The sequence below is a fragment of the Colletotrichum orchidophilum genome (genome assembly GCF_001831195.1).
Source record: "Colletotrichum orchidophilum strain IMI 309357 chromosome Unknown Scaffold_8.1, whole genome shotgun sequence".
Lineage (NCBI taxonomy): Eukaryota > Fungi > Ascomycota > Sordariomycetes > Glomerellales > Glomerellaceae > Colletotrichum > Colletotrichum orchidophilum.
In genome coordinates, this window is record NW_019172964.1 from 202800 (window position 1) to 219488 (window position 16689).

At 56.1% G+C, this 16689-nt stretch overlaps 5 protein-coding genes across 5 annotated transcripts; 4 read left to right on the top strand and 1 right to left on the bottom strand.

Annotated features, from left to right (window-relative positions):
• Window positions 1–1388: 1388 nt before the first annotated feature.
• Window positions 1389–2139, bottom strand: CORC01_01513 (uncharacterized protein; the record flags this gene model as incomplete). Its single annotated transcript, XM_022613168.1, has 2 exons — window positions 1389–1962; window positions 2093–2139. The coding sequence occupies 2 exons, from the start codon at window positions 2137–2139 to the stop codon at window positions 1389–1391; spliced, it is 621 nt and encodes a 206-aa protein (XP_022480267.1).
• A 1909-nt stretch (window positions 2140–4048) lies between these two features.
• On the top strand, window positions 4049–6031 carry CORC01_01514 (uncharacterized protein; the record flags this gene model as incomplete). The annotated part of the gene is made up of 1 exon (XM_022613169.1): window positions 4049–6031. The coding sequence occupies one exon, from the start codon at window positions 4049–4051 to the stop codon at window positions 6029–6031; it is 1983 nt and encodes a 660-aa protein (XP_022480268.1).
• Window positions 6032–9603: 3572 nt separating this feature from the next.
• Window positions 9604–12073, top strand: CORC01_01515 (uncharacterized protein; the record flags this gene model as incomplete). The annotated part of the gene is made up of 6 exons (XM_022613170.1): window positions 9604–9687; window positions 9993–10199; window positions 10314–10467; window positions 10528–10640; window positions 10695–11032; window positions 11092–12073. The coding sequence occupies 6 exons, from the start codon at window positions 9604–9606 to the stop codon at window positions 12071–12073; spliced, it is 1878 nt and encodes a 625-aa protein (XP_022480269.1).
• An 866-nt stretch (window positions 12074–12939) lies between these two features.
• CORC01_01516 (iron-sulfur cluster assembly accessory protein) lies at window positions 12940–14006 on the top strand (the record flags this gene model as incomplete). The annotated part of the gene is made up of 3 exons (XM_022613171.1): window positions 12940–13693; window positions 13752–13783; window positions 13926–14006. The coding sequence occupies 3 exons, from the start codon at window positions 12940–12942 to the stop codon at window positions 14004–14006; spliced, it is 867 nt and encodes a 288-aa protein (XP_022480270.1).
• A 607-nt stretch (window positions 14007–14613) lies between these two features.
• CORC01_01517 (ATPase) lies at window positions 14614–16314 on the top strand (the record flags this gene model as incomplete). Its single annotated transcript, XM_022613172.1, has 1 exon — window positions 14614–16314. The coding sequence occupies one exon, from the start codon at window positions 14614–14616 to the stop codon at window positions 16312–16314; it is 1701 nt and encodes a 566-aa protein (XP_022480271.1).
• Window positions 16315–16689: the final 375 nt, after the last annotated feature.

Sequence of the window (16689 nt, forward strand, 5' to 3'; positions counted from 1 at the left end):
CTCACTTTGCCATAGCTTCATGCATCGCGACGGGGTACCTGTGAACGAACGCAGCTAATGGTGTGTTGTCTGTTGATGGGTTCATCCATCGTCCAGGTAGCGTTCTTTAGCGGCGACATGGCTTCATGCCGGTATCGGTATCCAGGAATCATTGCCAACATTGGGACCAAAAACCAGATTGTCGTTTGCGTGACGGTGGTAACACCTAAAGGTTTCATATGAAAGGAGCAGAGATAACGAAGCAAGGGCGTTGCAAGTAGGTTGCCGTGGGGAGACTCTGGAGTCTGGACAGCGGTGTGGGGGTTCAGCCATCATGGGGCGGGCGATCGTCGGTGAACCTGCCCCGGATACTGGTGGTGGACTGTTGGTTGTGATTCAGATCATCAGATGAGGCGCACGTCGAGTGCCGGTCGAGATAGGTAGGTGAGAAGACGCGACCCCCATGGGCCGTGCGGAACCAGACATAAGGCGACTGTTAGGAACGTGATGTGACGCTGAGCGACATTGTTGTTGCCCAGCTCCTTGCTCAACGTCTTGGTGTCTGCCTGCTCGTCTTCGCATGTGGAATGTGGGATGCTTTCAATCTTGGATCGATGAGCTGGCACGACTGGCTAGCTTGTACAATGCATATCTTTAGACAATAGACCGCCCTGTTGCGTGGCTCAAAAGGCCCAACTGCCTGATCCCCAAGCGGCAGTCGTCCGATGTTTCCAAGTTCCCAAGAAAACATGGCGTCAGTTGAAGCGTCGGGTAGTGCCTAATAGTGCAGCGCGGCGACGACAGAAGCTCAGCGGGAGGCTTCCCCGAGAGAAACCATCCCTCATGAGGCCCAGTGATGAATTACACATCGCAATGGCATGCCCGCAAGCATCGTGTGCTGGGCATTGGAACTGTGCTTCGAGCCTTCGGTCAGGGTTCGTAAACAATTTCGGGGCTTGACTCGCAAATGGCACCTAGGGTCGTCAGCGCCTCATTACCTCATCTTAGCGGCACGGTCTCCCCGGACAGCTAGATTACTCCAGTTTTGAAGGAAAACCTGCCGTTCCCTGCAAAAGGAGCATTCCTGTCCCTTGGGAACTGCCCCGTAACTCCGCGATGAGGTTGTCGTGAGAAGAGACAGCAGGAGTCTAGCCCTCGTTTGCCCTCCCAAGGATGGAGGAGGCGGGAGGTGGAAGGCTGCGATTGTTGAATGGAACGCTGGGATGTTAGCGTCGGAGCAGGGGTATTTGATCGGTGAGAAGCTTCCGGGAGAGTCAACAGGCACCTCACCCAATGCGATGCGATGCGATGCAAAGGCAAGACCAGTGGTGAGTGGCCTTGTGGCAGAGCTCTCAAATCGATCGTACAGACTCTCAGAGTCACAATCACAGAGAGGAGGGCGTGGAAGTCTAAGTTTTTGAAAGTTCGGGTGGCAGAAGCTTTAGCGGGCTGTGAAGCGGCCTAGTGTGATAGGCATGGCCGCATTGGGGACGGAGCCGGGGGCGAACAGACGCCATTTCCGTCCAGTCTGACAGGCTGTTGTCTCTAGGGGCTCCCCTTCTCTCCATGTAAATGCATGGGCGGTCGAGGTCGAGGTCGAGACCGTGAGACAGAGGCGGAAAGAGTTGGAGGCTGCTCGCGCTAATGGCCAACGTCTTTTGTCGTTGGCGGGATCTCACTGCGCAAGCCAAGCATTCCTCGTCCCTCTGGTGTGATCTGGGATGGTCTGGTGCCAGAGAGTCGTCTGCGGTGTTCAGCGGTGCCCACTGCCCACACCTATTAGTGCTCACTTGGTTCTGCATGGTGCCGCCGTGTGTTTGCTGTCCTGTGCTCTGTTCTAGAGCTGACTTCTGAGTGCCCCTGGGCCCAAAGCTGAGGGAGGAGAGCGAGGCTGGCCCGGGTTCCAGGCTAGGGTAGCATGCAGAACGGGCCATAGACATGGCTGTGATTTTCCGGTCGACCTCTTCGTACTGAGCGGGACGTCTACGAGTAGAGTCAGACTCTAAATTGGTCGAGGCAATGATGTCAGGGGCCTTGGTATGTCGGTAGGTACGGAAACCTTGTAGCGGTCTTAACGGCGTACTAGATTGCGGCATTGTACTAACATCCGTACCCGTAGAGGAGACGTGGGAGGGTGCGACATCTGGTAGGCGGGAGCATTGGCAAACGGGCTCTGTCCAAGTCAGCTGGAGCGTGGCTCGGGGTTCTGCTCGTTGCCCTGCCCTGGGCCGATCGCGTCCCAAGTCAGATCAGGTGGCCAAGGCGCCCACCATATTATGTTTAGAATACGAGAGAAAATGCGGGCAGAGGGGCAAACGAGAGAAATGGGTGCTCTGGAGGGAGGTGGTGTTTGGAAACTTGAACCTGGAGACTGAAGACTGGAGACTGGAGACTGGAGATTTCGGGCAGTAGGAAACAGAGGTGCGTACCGTGGTAAAAGTCGAGACAAAAAGAACCCTTGTGGGCATCCGGTACATCCACTTGAGCCGCCGGCGATGCGGTCAAGGTACAAGGTGTTATACCGTGTTGCGAGGAGAATGGAAAGATGTCGAGGGCGGAATTGGTCAATAGGAGGGGGGAGCGGGGGGATCAGCATGTACCTACCTGCAAGGTGTGGCTCTCCGCGGCTGCTCACCTTCTCCAGACTCGACAGAGCGGATGGACTTGGAGTCTGGAGGGGAGAGGAATACCTAGACACAGAGAACACTGGAGAGGTTGTGTGTATGCACAGCGTGGAGAGCGAGCGGGTGGGGGTATTCTGCGACATCGGGCGTGTTTCTGACCAAGTCGACTCTAGACTTTTAAATGTATTAAGTTATTTATATTGTTAATTACCCGCCTCTCTCCGTACGCTCCATCTCTTACTCTCTCCCTTTCTTCACTCTTGCAATTCTGAGAGAGGAAGGCGTGCCTCACCATTGCACAAGGCAAGGAAGGAGCGAGCGACACCGACATCATTCATTCCACAGCATCAGTGACTGTGGGGTGGGTTTCTGCCCCGCGACAAGGTACATGGGTTAGGAGCCTGGCACAGTGTCTGGAAGTCATCAACACCGCCGAGGTACGTAGCTGTCATCCCACCTACCTACCTTACCCTCCATAGGTAGCTGTGGGTTGAGGCACTTTGTAAGTCAGTAACTTGCCCGAACCCCACTACACCCTCGCATCCGCCCTGTCCGCGCCGTGGTCGTCAGTCTGCTGGCCCTGCGTTAATCGTCCAAAAGTATCCGTACTTGCTCGGATTCTGGAACGAGGTACCTTATCGACCTGTTCCAGTGGAGCTGGGTTCTCGATACGAGACGATACTTGTCAGGCCCTATCCCCGGCAGCCCAAAGTGCTCCTTCGGCACGTTCGAGTATGCAGCCTCACACCTGATTGTATGACCACTTTGTACTGCACAAGTATCGAAAACGTACCTTATGCTCACTCACTCCCACTGCGTTCTGGTCACTTCACCCTGCTTTTCCGGCTTGCCCTCTCCCCGTTCCCCGTCGTTGCTCGTTGCTGCCGCTCCCGACTTTCGCTGCCCTCCACTGCGTCTTGTGCTCGCTGCTTCCAGCCAAATACGCCCTGTGACCGGTCACCGCCGCCTGCCCCTTTGCCTTTGCATTCTCTCCGTCTTTTCCTACGGCTAAGGCTAACACCCAGTTCGAGGTACCTTGCTTTGCTCCCAGCTTCTTCACTTGATCAACTAAACAAGACGTCAAACTCTGGTCCTCTGACAAAACTCACAGTCTACCCGCACATCCTCCCTCCTTCTTCCCCCCCTCCCCCTCCCAACATCTACGCGCCGCACGGGCAGCGACAGCAACATCTCATCGCGGCATCGCCCAACCACAGGCCAGCCTCTCCCACCACGTCCACCACCCTCAACCGACACCGGGACCACCTCTGCGTCACCCTTTCGTCCCATCACTGCCCCTCGTCTCACTGAAAAGGGTTCTCCAACACAACCTCCCCGGCCAACTTTTCCATCTGGCCTCTACCGGTCTCCTCTCGTTCGGATCGACTTCTCGGCTTTCTCTTTTCGCCAACCCTCCCTTTCCCCCCAATCTACCGTCCTCCGCCATGGCTCAATCCACGGAGCCGCGGAGGCGGTTCGCCCCCGTTCCCATCGAGACCACCTTTGAGTCTGTCCGAAAGACCTCTCAGCAACAGCCGCAGTCGCAGCAACACCAACACCAACCAGGCCCGGCACCTGAGTTGACCCCCGAACACACTCCGCGAACGCCCTCCCCCAATCCTTTCGAGCAACGCATGCAGCAGCCGCCGGTGCAATTACACAGTCTGCAAAACCACCAGGCCCCGCGACGCCGCTTCGCCCCTCAACTCATCGAGTCCTCTAGGCGCGCCCGTAGGGAAGGCGACGCTGGTCCTGCCACCCGTCCGACCGACAAGACCGACATCACGCCGTACACGAACCACATCTACCTCCAGCGGAACAAGTCGAGACGCAAGCTGAACGATGGCACCTCCTCGCCCGCTTCCCAGACCCAACAAATTCAGAGACAACCTAAGGGCGCACGAAGAGAGTCGGAAGACGAAAATGCAGGCACCTACATGTTGGAATGGGCTGCCATGGAGGCTGAACGCCAGATGCAAGAGGCGGCTCTGGCAGCGTTCCCGAACAGTCGACCGCGCGAGGGAGGCGCCGCCCATTTCTACTTCAGAGAGAGTTCGGGAGACGACAGCACGCCAGAAAGCGTCTCACCACAGCCAACCGGCACTCAATCCAAGCCACGGGGCCGCCATGGCCATGCTCCTCGCCGGAAATCTTCAGAAGTTGGATATTGGCAAAAAGAGATGCAAAAGCATGCCCAGGATTTGGCTGTTGCCAGAGGCGGGCACGCGCCTGTCTTTGACGATGATGACGAGGAGGACACCAAGAACGATTCCGAACTCGACAGGATGGAACTCGACACGCCGCCGGATCCCATGTGGTTGACCAATAAGAGAAACCACACTACCGATACCAGCTCCAAGGGACCATTGGAACCGATTGGCGAGACTTTCATGCCTCTGATCGCCCCTGACCCAAGCATTACCGAGAATGCGCGCCGGCCAGAGCTTCCTCCCCCAGAGTCGGTGAGTAAGCCAATTGGCGAGACCGCCATGCCTTACATCCCAGCCGCTGCGGCCAGCAAGCCTGCCCAAGTGCCCATCGCCGCACCTGCGCAAATCGTTCCCGAGACTGGATTCCAAAAGCCCGCAGGCGGATTTGGCCGCCCGTTCGGCAATTTTGGACTCCCTGCGGAGACGAGCGAGTTTCGCAAGATGCGGAAGGCGGCGTCCCCGCCGATGCTGGGCAAAGACCTTGTTTTCCGAAAGTGCCCTTCGCCGAAGCAGACCAAACTTGAGCCGGACCACCCCTTCACCGAGGGGCCGACCGTTGAGGAAAGAAACAGGGATGCGACGGGAGAAGCCGGCTTGTGGAGGGGCTACTGCTTCCGGGGCAGCGAAAGCGAACAGGCCATTGTACCACCGCAGCTTCAAGGACCCAGAATGCTGCATACACCGCTTCCAGCCGCCACCCCTGCGGACCCATTCGCTGCAGCCTTTAGCAATAGCTCATTGACGGATGAGCCTGGATTGGACTATGCATCTGCAACTCTGACACCAAACACAGCTGAGCACCGTGTTCGATCGGGCGAGGCCAAGGGCCTTCACATGCTCGCTGGCCTCGAGGACCGCCTCAAGCGCGAAAAAGCACTGGAGGAAAAGATTGCGTCAGAGTTTGACGACACCTTCATCACGCAGGTCTACAACTACCTGTCACTGGGATACCCCGCCATGGCGCGGTCCTTTGATGAAGAGCTCTCCAAGATTGCGCAAATGAGCATTGAAGAGCTGGAAGTCGACGACGCAAAGCAGATGGCAAGCGGCCATCTGATGGAACCGGCTGAGGCCGAGTTGGCGGAGGAGAAGAGGTGCCCGAGATGGAGGGCGCTAAAGGCGTACATATACGAGTGGGCTCGACAACACCCGGATCTGGACAGTCTGGATTCCCTCGCATGGGGCGTGCGGGAGAGACGAGGCAGCTGGGCTATCTAGACGGCCGACATAGGAGTATGAGAAAAGCAGTCATTGGCATTTCAGCATTGGAGACAGGAAGTCGACGGACAACACAGCATGGTCGGACCGCACAGAAGAGCAGCATGTTGGGTGATTTGATAGAGACAGTGCGATTTCGACGAGGCGTTTCACATCGTTTTCCCTTCACAGGGGGATACTTTTGGCAGCAACCGGCACAACTTTGATGCTTTGATACGGGGCAAAATACGCAGTGTTGAGGGCCTAGAACGATAAGAGAGGTGCATGCTTGCATTCTAGATGCCGCCTGTGGGGTTAGAGCAGGTGGAGAGAAACAGCACTCGGAGACAAACGGGAATGGGCCGCAGCGGCACTGTGGGGCGTGTCGAGAAGAGGGTGCAGACGCTCCAGACGCGGAGACTTTGAAGGATCAGTGAGGATAAAAGAATGTACATGAGCCCTGCCCTCAGGGGTGCCGATATATCAGCGAGCAATGGGGTTTCGATAGGTACATTAGAATTGGAACTCGACGGCAGCCGCCGTTTGGTTTTACCCGTCTATGAAAAGGAAACCAATCGCAGAGAGAAGCACCCTCCTCCCCCCCACGTAACAAGGAAAACGGACTCTACAACATGTGTCGTGTTCTATCGCCAGAGGTCTTCAGGTGGTGTTAGTGTTGACATCCCAAGGCCTCCGTGACGATGGCAAAATTCAGACAAATCACCTGCTCATACATAAAGCTGAGCAATGCACATCATTGCCGCAGCATCTCTTATTATGTGTACTAACTCGCTACCTTTTACTCGCAAAAACTTACACAACAGCCTTTTGCTTCTCGGCAATGCTGGCCAGAACCGCCTCGACTGGTATCAACGACGACTTGGATCTCGAGGGAGGCGGCGAGGACGGTGATTATTGTTACGAGGCGGGTTACGTGTCTTGCGGAGTAGTATTTCACCTCTGCTGTCTCTCTCTAAGGTAGATCACCTATCAAGCATTATCCGAAAAGGTCTGATGGAGGTCTGGCCGACGTACCGATAGAACTCTCCCCGCAACATCCTTAAGATTTCTGGCGAAAAAAGGAAATCTTTGTCTGTCGACGGAGCGAGTGCGATGGAGTCGTCTTGCTAGCTGACTAGGCCGTTGCCGTAGCCGACAAAAAGGCTGTTTGGACTCAGACTAGCCCTGAAAATTGCTAAAGGGGTTCGAAGGAGAGTGTTTGGATAGACCAATGCACAAAAGCTGCCTGCCATACCTGAAAAAGCCCCCGCGGAAGAACATCCCTATCTAAATGCCTTCCTCTTCGAGACGAGCTGTTTGATTTCTGTCGGGACATCCCCTCCCACAGTCGAAGCTTTGATAACATGACTGTGATATCGCTCTTTTTATAAAGTCGCACAAGTCGAACGAGACGATGGTCCTTGTGCCACAAGCCTCAACTTATGGGTGTACCAGAGACGGCTAAGCTTAGCCATATAGAAGCAGCATATCGAAACAAATCTCGACTCTACCATAATGGAGCGAGGCGAGCAGGACTGGACTTCTTGTTTGCAGAAGCATATGAAGTGATCCCTGACCCGGAAAAACGACATGCCTTTGACTGCCTTGCCATATCATGGAATCAGAAGTCTTTACGAGACGAGTAGCCTGAAAGCAAGCTAAGGAAGGTAAGTATACATGCATCATCCTCGTAGCCTAAAAAAAAAGGTGACCAAAAACCGTTCCTCATCGGATCATGTCACTGACACCGGGCCCCCCCGGCCCTCTCGCAGCACCTAAAATCTATTAGAAGAAGTCATCGTCAGGTGGCATCCTCGTGGCGCAAGGAACAGTGGACCTTTTTGCGCGCGACGGACTGCAACGAGCCTGTAACATTACATTTCAAGTTCTCAATGACTTTTGTGTACGATGATGTCCCGGGAATCGATTTTCTCAGGACTTTGAGCACGATGAATCAGCACCGGGCCCGTCTGAGCAGGATTCCTCGACTTTCTTGGGCTACATCGGTTCTCTTCACGAGCAGCATCGGATCCGTGAACCAGCGACTCAAAGGAACAGTCAGCGGCGTCAAGGTCCACGCGCTCCCAGACTCGGGCTCGGAGTTCGAACCTTGTATCGGCTATAATTCGCACGCGGCCAGGCGAAGTGGCATGACAGCATCGACAGGAGCAACGAGCATCTTTTGCAAGTCCCCGATGGCAGCGCCGAAAATACGGTTGGTTCTATGTGGGCGTACTAGACGTACATGGGCTTCCCGGGCCGGATGCTACGGCGATCCATTTTCGCACTCTCGAGAGCTGAGTCCTCGACGTCATCTTGGGATAGGACGCGCTCGAAGAGACTGATGCTTTCACCGGGCATGTTGGTTCGTCCCTGGAGCTTGACCGAAGCGTGGAGCCGACGGGGTTCAACCTGGTTCTATAAGGTTACCTGTTTACCTGTTCAGCGTCCGGAGGCGGCTCGTCCGGCCATCGACACTGGCACAGCACCACTTGCGCAGATGTAAACCCGTCAGGCCTCTGACGAAGCATTAAGAGGTTTCTGCCGTTGGTCAGACACCTCTCGAGTCCGCAGGTACCGGGGTTTCGAATAGCTATTCACTCGCGAGTGTTGAGCTGTCTTTATTACCGCAGTATCAGGCGGCTGCATAGGTGGCGAGCAAGGTGAAGAGCGAACTAGAGCGGCGGGCTGCTGCTGAGCGGGCGTATCGGCATATGCCACTTGATCCCGAGAGGGACGCCGCCATTGCCGAAGACGGAGAGATGCAACACAGATTCATCGCCGAGCCGCCTTCATGGTCGACTCGCATTCCCGGGACCCCCGAGGTACGGTCGGATCACACAAGGCACGCAATCCCCCATAAAAGGTCTTTGGCCCGGCTTCCGGCTACGATGGTGGAAGAAATGGGTGGAGGGGGTTACTTTATTGATGCGAGGAGCAGGGGAACGGTGTTTTCTTGCTGATGTCGCTGATGCGACAAGATACCTACCTGAACTTGATCTCAAAAAATGACGTCTTTCTCAGACATAAACCTCTGAGAGTGCGGTATATGGTTATTATGGTACAAGTCGCGGTGCACAAGAGAGACTCAGGGGGATTGGAAGCGGCCGGTCGGCTAAGATCAGCGACCCTGTACCTTAATTAAAAGGTTCCCATCAGCCCTACGGAGAAAGACTGGATTATGATGCGCCCGTGCATGAAACATGCCATGGATAATCTGGCGCTGGACAAGTGTCCCGATCTTTTTGGAGGCAGCCCAAGTTCAGGGGGAATGCGCATGTGCAAGTATAGGTTGTTGGCCCTCGGACTACCTTAGGCACTGTATTTTGCCCGGAACGCCCTGAGAAAACGTCTGTACCAGTGCAAATAACACACGGTACAGAGTCACTAAGCTGCGACTGGGGACCTAAGGTATCCTCCTTTTTTTTTTTTTTTATCGGAACGCGTATCGCAACGGTCAGCTCGCGTACTGCCGGACCGACGTCGTCGGCCCCCAAACCAAACATTTACAGATACCCTCCGCTCACTCCGAATCGAAGACACGGACCGAGTCAATTCTCGTCCTCTCACAAACCACATTGCATACCTCGGGAATGGAAGCGTCACCGCTGACCCGGCAGGCTCCGCCCGAGGTCTTCAAGCCCAAGATCGTACAGCTGTACGAGTCGCTATTCAAGGTTCGACAGCTTCCCCTGCTTGTGCCCCTCGGCATGTCTTTGTGTCTCCGAGGTTGCAGTCGCCGATGCTCCCTCATCATGTAGACCTTGAAGCTGACCATATGATTCCTAGGTGTGTGCGTGTGTTCTACTTCCTCCACCTTGGTGTCCACGAGTCTCGACGTGCCCCAATGGCGCCCGGCTGAGCATCCCCTGACGATCCTGAACTTCCGGACCGCATTGTCCCATCTCCCACACATTACACCCAAGCGCAAAACCACGGCCTTGCGCGCTGCAATCCGCTGATACGAAACCGTGATCGATAGGACGCCGAAGATGACGCAGAACGTTCCGAGGGCTTCTGGCGCGAGTTCTTCCTCCTGCGTCCTGACCGCGCCGCCCTGAAGCGGATCCTCGATGGCCTCGGTCCGGCGGACATGCTTGCGTTGGAGGAGCATACGCGGGAGCTGTTTGCGCGCGCTGTAGCCGCCATGAAGAGTGGGCAGGGCGTCGCAGATTTGCATGCGCTTGACGTGAGTGGTTCTCCCGTAAATCAGGCCCGCCTTGTCGTTCTCTGGCCTTGCGCCGGGGCGAGGGTGAAATGAGGGTGCTGGCAGAGTCGCTGACGTGGATTGAACGGGCGATAGACTCTTAGTGTGTTTCTCTGCGCGGCGCTGTCCAAAAAGTATGCGCATCCTAGCTCGGATATTATCAGCGTTTTGGCCGGCATCGATTTTGTCGATACCATCTTTACCGACTTTGTGGGAGCAGTAGACCAAATTATAAGGAGTGGGAAGAATTGTGAGTTTGGCGCAAGGGGATGCGATGCTGACTTCCCACGGGGAGGCTAACACACAGCAGTGGAATTGCGACAAAAGGCTGTCGAGGTTGTCCTGGCTATGACGGCCGGCGCATACCAAACGAGTCTCTTAACATACTTTATCCAGAGGGATCTTTTCCCTTCAGTGATGAAGGTAGGCTGATTCTGCCCTTGAAAATTGTTCGCGTCTTGACTGACGACTTTGCAGTTCATTCAAGATACCGACATGACAGAGCGCATCCTCAACCCCTTTTCCCTCCTAGGCCTCTTGGCCAACTACAACAAATTCGAGTTCCAGAACCCATACCAGATGCGGCTGAATGACTTTGTCAATGAAGCAACAATCAAGAAAATCATCCGGTGTATCGGCCAAACATGCGAGAGCTTGACCACCCAATTCGTGGATGTGCAAGACGACCTTCCCGAGGGATGGACATTCAACGGCACGCTGCGTATGATTGGCCTGGGCGCGGTTGCGAGGGGTCCCAAGCCGGAAAAGAAGCCCGTATACGATGCCGAGACCATGAAGCAGATGTTTACGAAGCTGTGAGTACTGGTTCATCGTCCTATGAGTGGGGGAATGTGGCAGCTGACAGAGCGAGCAGACCCGGCGAGGAAGCGGCCGTCTTACTAGCAACCTACGACTTTACTCACGCCAACAAGCTCTTCTGCTTCAATCTGGCCACCTTGCCTGCCGAAAAGGGCGAAGAACAGCCATTAGCGACCTTCACATCTCTCACCTCCTACCTTCTCCAGCACGCCCATCTCTCCGAACGCACTACACACTACTCCCATCTCAACCTAATGGTTTTCCGCTTATTAATCGAGGACCCTGTGCTCTGCAAACGGATATGCAGCGAAGAGTCCAAGGGGCAGGTCCGTCTGTGTCGCCAAAGGCAACCATTCCTCCCGCTGGTCAGAGGGGAGCGGATCTTGGCGACGGCCGTGCTGGATACGATGATTGACGGCATCACACATAACCTCCGGAGAAGGCTGGATGTAGGATTGTATACACTCTGCGTCGGGATCCTGCTGCGGGTCATATCCTACCTCTCGCGGTCACGAACACGGCTGACGTATCACTGGGCGGATCTCTTCCGTGCGCTGTTGAACCTCATCCGGTTCCTGACGCAGTACGTCGCGGACCTGAAGGATCTCTCGCAGATCGACCTGCTACTAGACAACGTCGTCAACCTCGTCGCACTTTCGCTGTCCGCCGGCGAAGGATTCCTGCCTTCGCCAGCGGCGTATGACGATTTGTTTTACAAGGTGGTTGAGGCGGGCGACACGCTCATCAAGTTCAAGGAGAGCTATCAGCTCGGCAAGCGGCCGAGCAACTCGATTGACACGCTCATCAGCGTGAGCACGCACTACAAGGAGCTGCTGGCGGAGGGCGGCAAGAAGAAGGGGAACCTCACGAGCATGCAGGTGACGGAAGTTATCAAGCAGGGGTACGAGACGCTGAGTATACAAGCCAAGGAGGGGCTTGATACGTGGGACCGGTACCGGGAGGCGGACGAGAGGACCTTGTTGAAGAAGATGGCACGGGCAGCTGTTGCGGATGTGAGAGGGTTGGTGGAACGGTGAGTGCTGAGGCTGGGCAGGGAAGATGAAGGAGGGGGTGGGCGGTAGACTGTATGAGATTAATGACACCCGAGATGATTCTCATGACGCATGCTGTTATTGAAGTCTGGTTGAGTCGATGGCTGACAAGTTGAGTTGTGGCCTGTTCATCCTCATTCTAGTCTGAGGACCTGATGATGGTTGATGACACCCTCGGGGGCTCTCGAACTTGTCATTCGGCACACCGAGACAGGTTCCACAAGCGTTGGGGGGGATGGGACGACACAGTAGAGCTCTTCCTTGGCTTTCCCAGGAAAACCTAGTCTCGAACCACCTTCTTTCCCCGGCATTCCGGGAGGGAAAGGCGACCTGACACAAGGCGACCAAAGTGTCCGTAAATAAATGAATAATGCCTTTGAGTCTATCAAGGTATCAAAGCAAAGTACATGCAAGAAGCAGTCAAGACTCAAGAGTCACTGCTGAAGCCTGAAACCACAAGGGTTGCTTTGTCATCGGTCCCGGCCGTTGACAAATTACAAGTATCTGATTGGCTGTACAGCACCCCGTACACTGGGGACCGCTCACCATGTCATAGCCGCGCCACGGCCAGAACCTGTCAAATGACCCCCCCTTGGTCCCAGCTTCTTTACTTTGCTCCAAGTTCCAGCCACATTCCCATTGCCAACCCATTCCGACCGCAAAAACCTCCGACCTACAATTGCCGCCTGTTTCTTCCGTCACCCTCGGATGATCCAAACCCATCTCAACCTCAACACCTGATCTTTCTGATCTTTAACAGCCAGGCACAAAAGCGAAGCAACTGGAGTGAACCCCTCTAGCAACTCACCCACAGCACACACAACATACACACAACCTACAACGGCACAAAGATGAATGCCCCGAGGATACTCAGCAGAGTGGCGTTCCGCCGCTCCTGCACGGCTTTGCAGTGCGCCTCTGCCCGTCGCGCCTACAGCAGCCCTTCTTTCCAGTCATACCCCCTCTACTCAAACAACACACTTCCTCCAGCGAGAGGAGACGGCATTCCCGAGAGCTCGATTGCGTCGTCGGATCCTCTGCCGAAGGTCAACGAGACGAGGCCCCCCAAGATCGCCTCTCAAATAGCAACCCACCAACAATCCCCGACAACGAGCACTCGTCCTTCTACCTCCGCCACACAGTCCCCAACGACAACGACAACGACGACAGCATCCACATCCTCAACAGCCTCAAAGGCCTCCACGACGTCATCGACAGCAACCACCGCTGCCGCCGCCGCCACCGCGCCAAAGGTCTCTGAACAAGCAGCCCAGACCCCCAAGCCAGTCGCCCGTCCGCAGCGCAAGCTCCGCGCGCGCAAGGCCGCGATGAAACTCAGCCCCGCGGCCGTGGAGCAGCTGCGCGCGATGCTAGATCAGCCGGAGCCGAAGCTGATCAAGGTCGGCGTGCGGAACAGGGGCTGCTCAGGCCTGGCGTACCATCTCGAGTACGTCGAGAAGCCCGGCAGCTTTGACGAGGAGGTTGTGCAGGACGGCGTCAAGGTGCTGATTGACAGCAAGGCGCTGTTCAGCATCATTGGCAGCGAGATGGACTGGGTCGAGGATAAGCTTAGCCAGCGGTTCGTGTTCAAGAACCCGAATATCAGTGAGTCCTACTTCGTAGCCTATGACGCCAGGAAGATGAATGCTAATGGTCCAAACAGAGGAGCAGTGTGGCTGTGGCGAGTCTTTCATGGTATGAGGGATTGCATATTAAACCGAGTGCTTCATGAAACGCCAGAGAGAGAGAGAAAGACAGCATGAGCATGCGCCGCTTTCAGTAAGCAGATTAATAGCTTCGAGATACACATCATACATGGCCGCTGTCTCCGGTATAGAAACGCCAAGCGGTGGACGGCATGGGCATCACCCCAGGCTACGGCGTCTTGTACATCACGGCTCCATTCCGAGCACTTTGAAATTCGGTTTAAGGGCAGGCATTGGGAGGCGTTTTTTAGGTGTAATGATACCTACGAGAAGACCCGGCTCATCATCCGGGCGTGAATCATTCAGCTTCTACAATCTAATTTCAATTGACCCTAGAAGTGAATCGACCTTTTTCCCCCTTGGATGAGATCACTCGTGCATCCAAATGCCGAGCATAGCGGGTGAACGCAGACCACAGTGTATCTCCGACCGAATCCGAGTGCCGGGTGCCCCACAGTTGGAGCGAGCGCGGCTTCTCACCCGACGGTTGTAAACTGACCCCGGCAGACCCCGGCACTGGCGGTCGCCTCCCGTCGGCTGGGCAGGTACCTGAAGTGCGGAGCGAAGCGTCCCGTGCCCCACTAGAATTTCGAGCTCAATTGCCAGGCGCGTCATTGCACTCAAAAATTCCCCCAGGCGCGTCTCCTTCAGTCAAGTCAACCTCCAAATGCAAACGAATCCCCAACGATACCTTTACCGAAGCACCGCTGTCGTCCACTTGACACAAATTGACGAATCCGGACCAAAATTCTCACATACTAGCCAGTCTTGAGCCGGACACAACCTTTGCATGCGTCACAATACCTAATCCCATTCAAAATGGCAGCAGTCGACTGTCCCATCTGCAACAAGCCCGTCAAGGAGACGCTGATCAACTCCCACATCGACTCGGGCTGCCAAAACCACATCTTCAACACCGAACGAACGTCTTCGCCGCCCGCGGCGACACAATTAAATGGCAGCTCTACACTCACCTCATCACAAGCCAAAAGGCCCGCTTCATCCTTCTTCTCAACGCCCGCACCGAAGCGCCATGCCCCTCCGGCCAAAGTCCTCACGACCCCCTCCAATGGTATGACGACGACGACGACGGCAACCACATCCACCCGCCAAATGGCGGGAGTGAAACGAAGCTTCGACGACGGGCCAGGCGCTCTCCCCTCCCCCATGGCCACAGCCACCGACACCGATAGCGATGCGGCGAACCAACAACCGCCACCAGAGACCGGTCCCTCAGCGAAGCGCACAAAGACGGCCCGCGCGGCGCCGCTGGCAGAGCGCATGCGGCCCAGGACCCTAGATGAGGTCTGCGGGCAGGACCTTGTCGGCCCGCACGGCGTGCTGCGCTCGCTCATCGAGTCGGACCGCGTGCCGTCCATGATTCTCTGGGGCGGCTCCGGGACCGGCAAGACGACGATTGCGCGGTGCATCGCGCACAGCGTCGGCTCGCGCTTCATCGAAATGAACGCCACATCATCCGGCGTGGCCGAGTGCAAAAAGCTCTTTGCCGAGGCGGCCAACGAGGGCGCCCTGACGGGTCGCAAGACCATCATCTTTTGTGATGAGATCCACCGCTTCTCCAAGTCACAGCAAGATGTGTTTCTCAAGCCCGTCGAGGCCGGGACCATCACCCTCATTGGCGCGACGACGGAGAACCCTTCCTTCCGGGTCCAGGCCGCGCTGCTCTCGCGCTGCAGGACGTTCACCCTCTCCAAGCTCTCCAGCGAGGACGTGGCGCGGATCCTGCTCCGCGCCATTGACGAGGAATCGAAAACGAACAACTACCCCGGCAGCCCCCTCGTCGACGCAGAGCTGGTGACGTACCTGGCCGCCTTTTCCGACGGCGACGCCCGCACGGCGCTCAACCTCCTCGAGCTCGCCCTCTCGCTCTCGACGCGGGCCGGCACGACAAAGGAGAGCATAAAAGCCTCGCTGACCAAGACGCTCGTGTACGACCGCGCGGGCGACCAGCACTACGACACGATATCAGCCTTCCACAAGGCCGTGCGCGGCTCCGACGCCGACGCGGCGCTGTATTACCTGGCGCGCATGCTGCAGTCGGGCGAAGATCCCTTGTTTGTCGCGCGGCGGATGGTGGTTATTGCGTCAGAGGACGTTGGGCTTGCGGATAACTCCCTGTTGCCGCTCGCGACGGCGGCGTACACCGCCGCGCAGCAGATTGGGATGCCCGAGGCGCGGATACCGCTCGCGCACTGCGCCGTTGCGCTGAGTCTTGCGCCGAAGAGCACGCGGGCGTATCGGGGGTTGAATAATGCGTACGCGGCGTTGAAGGAGCCCGGAGCGGCGGCGTTGCCTGTGCCGTTGCATTTGCGGAATGCGCCGACGCGGTTGATGAGGGAGATGGGGTACGGGGCCGAGTATAAGTACCCTCCTAATTATCGGGGCGGGCGGGTGAGGCAGGAGTATTTGCCGGATGAGCTTGTGGGGAGGAGGTTTTTGGAGGAGAGGGATTTGGGGACCGAGGTTGATCCAGATCTAGAGATGGAGACGGAGTCGTGAGAGGTGTTTTTTGAGTGAGACATGGTCAACTTTCCAGAGACGGGTTGGTGGTTGGTTTGAGCGTAGCATCATGCATTCTCGTCTGAGGTTGGACAGCGTCGTCTTGGATGGCATCGAACTTGGGGATAAAGGCTGGCGGGAACGGGGGACAATGCATATGGCGCATTGCATGGCGTCTAGGATAGGCATCATACCTCAAGCTTGGGCATGCTGGTGGAATACAAATGCAACGATATAAAGACTTGTTATTTTCTCGGTTTTGATGTGAGCGTTGAGTCGAGAGCTTCCCGGAACTCTAGAGTCCCACTCACGTACTAGAATTGGATTTTTGAGAGCGTGAGTCGTCGACATGGAGCTAAGCCCATGGGTATCACG